General features: G+C 48.7%; 1 protein-coding gene across 1 annotated transcript; it reads left to right on the top strand.

Moving 5' to 3' along the window:
* The first annotated feature begins 1,365 nt into the window (after positions 1–1,365).
* LOC122042355 (F-box protein At1g67340-like) lies at positions 1,366–2,844 on the top strand. The gene is made up of 3 exons (XM_042602415.1): positions 1,366–1,758; positions 1,858–2,020; positions 2,109–2,844. Exons 1-3 carry the CDS (start codon positions 1,388–1,390, stop codon positions 2,823–2,825), a joined length of 1,251 nt encoding a protein of 416 aa, XP_042458349.1. The 5' UTR covers positions 1,366–1,387; the 3' UTR covers positions 2,826–2,844.
* Positions 2,845–3,541: the final 697 nt, after the last annotated feature.

Genomic DNA, 3,541 nt, shown 5'->3' on the forward strand with positions numbered 1-3,541 from the left:
TGTCGCTCTTGCTGACCTCCAGTGGACTTCGCTCCCGCCTGCAACACAAGCAGTGTCAATGCCGAGCCAGGGAAGGAGTCCACGGCGATGACCCTCTAACGCTCAAGTCAATCTCCGGGGAAGCAAGAAGCAAAGAGAATTGTAGCGCAACAGTAGAAATCGTGAGAAAAGCATACCTCCGCCGATGCCTAGACTCCCTTTTATATAGGGCTCCTGTAGTGTGTGTGCACGCTTCTTAAAGTGGGCACGCTTTCCTAAATATTCCCTGAGAAGACATGTCAGTAAAGTGTCCCTGACACAGCATCTTAATGGGCTGAGTATATCTTTGAAGTGACAGTGGAGGCTTCTGCCGTACGATCCTCTGTCTGACCATGGTGCCCATCAGCGGCACTAACTCCGAAAATGATGTCGAAGGACATTTCGTTGTGTGTTGTTTGGCCAAGCGCAATGGCCGCCCGGCCAGGACTCTAATATCCCTACCGCACCGAGCGGGATAGCCGCTTGGCTGAAAGTCCCTCGTCTAAGTGTCGTCCATTGCTGGGCCGAGCGGGATGATCGCTCGAGCAGAAATCCACTGTCGTGCCGAGCGGGAGAGTCGTTCGGCTCGGCTTCTACGCGTCCCTTGAGCGTTGGTTTGATTACTAGTCCATGTCGGAGATGGTGGGTCGGTGCTTAACCCACGATCGGTATATGCCCTGTCCGACCGGTCAAAATCATCCGTCCGTTGACCATCTTGACTTTGACCTTCACCGTAACAGTGGGATAGGACCTCTCATCATCACCGCATCACACACATGTGTATATATATATATATATATATATATATATATATATATATATATATATATGATGAACTATGCATAAATTGTGAACTGATAGTTAAATGGTCGATTTTGAATGGGGTCATCTACCCCTCGCTCAGCATTTAGCTAACCGAGACAGTTAAATTAGAATCCTCAAATGGTAAGACACTCTAATTTGGGGTAAGACACTTGTTGAAACCAACAAAGTGAAAGAAAAGGAATTTGTTTGGATTTATTATTATTATTTTTTTTACCTAAAACTTGAAAGCCAGGAGATGAGATGAGGCTGCCCTGTATGGAAATTTGAGAGCCCTATTTGAGACGCGGTCGTTATGGTAGTTACAAATTTGACGGGATAGTTTCCACATTCTTTTCGCGGCAATTAATCGATACTTGATTAAATCATTTTTCCTATTTGGATTCAAAAAGCAAAATTGTATCGGACGATAATGTTGCCCAACCGACGGTCAACGGTCATTGACTGTGGTAATGTTGTGATTCCTAGAAGTAGAAATGGTAGAGAAGTCCTTTGAGCCCCGACCCTTGTTTGGTCTTGTCTCTCTCCGCTCCGGACACCACTATAAATGCCCATGGCAGCCTTATCCCTCTCGCCTGCCTTGGCCTTCGCCGTAGCTGTCGCCTCACCTCTTCCTGCCTACGAAACACGTGCGAGAGAGATGCGAACGAGGCGAGGCCTGATCAGCTACCCCGGGATGAAGCGGGAGCCCGAATGGAGGAGGTCGCCGGAGGAGGAGAAGACGACCAACAACCGGAGCCAGAAGAGGCGGCGGCGAGGGGGTTCCGGCGAAGACAAGAATTTGGACGACGAGGGTCGACCCGTTTCCGACAAGGCCGACCTTTTCGACGGCCTCCCTGACGACCTCATCATTTCCATCCTCTGCAAACTCAGCGCCACCGCTGGTTCACCTTCGGATCTTGTGAGCGTGACGCTAACGTACGCACAGCCTCACTTGCCGTGATAACTTTAGCCCATTTTATATATAGATATATATATATGTGATCAAAAATAATTTTTTTTTCTTGAATTTGATAGATGCAAGAGATTGAAAGAATTGGGATGGAATCCCCTTGTTCTTGCCAAGGCGTCTCTGAAATCTCTCGTAATTAAGGCTAAAAATTGGTCGGATTCGGCGCATAAATTCCTGAAGCAGTGCGCCGATTCCGGAAACATTGAAGCTTGTTACGTGCTGGGAATGGTAGGTGTTCATTCATCGACTAAATTGAAGGGTTTCGAGAGATTCGAAGGATAAAGATGTGATCTTTGTGTGAAAATTGGGTATGCAGATTCGATTCTACTGCCTAGAGAACAGGGGAAGCGGGGCGGCGCTGATGGCCCGGGCGGCGATGGCGTCTCACGCGGCGGCTCTGTACTCCCTCGCCGTGATTCAGTTCAACGGAAGCGGCGGCTCCAAGGGAGACAAAGACCTTCACGCCGGTGTGGCACTGTGTGCCCACGCGGCGTTTCTCGGCCATGTCGACGCGCTTCGGGAGCTCGGCCATTGCCTCCAGGACGGTTATGGAGTCCGACGGAACGTCGCCGAGGGCCGGCGATTCCTTGTCCAGGCCAACGCCCGAGAGCTAGCATCCGTTCTCAGGTCCTCATACGCCTCCCATGCAGCTTGGCGGCAGAATCACAACCACCACCACGCCCTGGCTTCCGGCTGCTCGCTCCTCAGCGATTACGGCTGCAACGTCCCGCCTCCGGAATCGCATCCGGCGAACAAGTTCATGGCAGAGTGGTTCGCGCAGAGAGGACCTGGCGGCGGGAAGGGTGACGAGGGTCTCCGACTCTGCTCCCACACCGGCTGTGGCCGGCCGGAGACGCGCCGCCACGAATTCCGGCGGTGCTCCGTCTGTGGCGCTGTCAATTACTGTTCGAGGGCCTGCCAAGCTCTCCATTGGAAGCTAGTGCACAAGGCAGAGTGCGCTCCCATGGAGCGGTGGCTCGACGCTGCAGCAGCCGCCGGTGGTGGTCCGCCGGAGGTGCCTGGTAACGAGTGATGATGAATAGAGTTTCCTGCGAAAGAGAAAGGAGGGCGGTTTTTTATTTTTGATTTTTTTTGGTGCGTGCAAGGCCTTTTTAATTATTTAATTCCGTTGTTTTTTTCTTCACTCGAATGTTTATTTTCCTTCTTTTCTTCTGTATAGAATGCAAAAAAGAAGTGTTTTTTGTTCAATGCGCCGTTCAGTAGAGGACATGGAGTTTCAGAAAACAAAAACCTTTGTCTTTTTCATATTAACAATAAAGAACAAATTTCCTTCATAAAAAAAAAAATAAAGAACAAATTTCAATCTTGTTTTACCATCTTGCATCATATTCTTATCCTTAGTTGAGAAACTAATTTTATTTTAGGTTCACGTATGGTCAAGTTCAAGAGAAACTCAAGAATGTCATAATAAAAAAGCTTTCACGGGATTTTTTATTAAAAAAAATAATAATAAATAAATTAGCTTTAGGGAGAGTAGCTAGGCCCTAAAGTAAAGCGACGTGGAGGTGGCGGCATGGCTTATTGGCTTGGCATGCGCGACTCGTGAGCAGCTTTTTCTTTCAAATAAATAATTAATTAGCTGCTTGCTTTTTTACTCACGCGTGGACCAGGGTTAACTCTTCACCTTTGCGTTGGGGTTAAGCCTGCCTCTGCTTGTGTCTTCTTCCCTGCAAATCCAATAAAGTTGCCTGTCTCTCTCCCTCATTCACTCTCATAGCACCCGAGTCA

This window comes from Zingiber officinale, chromosome 2A (genome assembly GCF_018446385.1).
Source record: "Zingiber officinale cultivar Zhangliang chromosome 2A, Zo_v1.1, whole genome shotgun sequence".
Lineage (NCBI taxonomy): Eukaryota > Viridiplantae > Streptophyta > Magnoliopsida > Zingiberales > Zingiberaceae > Zingiber > Zingiber officinale.

What these genes read in the sequence shown, in the direction of transcription:
- LOC122042355 (XM_042602415.1), top strand. Translation starts at nt 1,388, where the DNA reads ATGCCCATGGCAGCCTTATCCCTCTCGCCTGCCTTGGCCTTCGCCGTA. An exon ending in CTTGTGAGCGTGACGCTAAC is followed by an intron (nt 1,759 to 1,857) that starts GTACGCACAGCC and finishes TGAATTTGATAG; the next exon opens with ATGCAAGAGATTGAAAGAAT. An exon ending in CTTGTTACGTGCTGGGAATG is followed by an intron (nt 2,021 to 2,108) that starts GTAGGTGTTCAT and finishes TTGGGTATGCAG; the next exon opens with ATTCGATTCTACTGCCTAGA.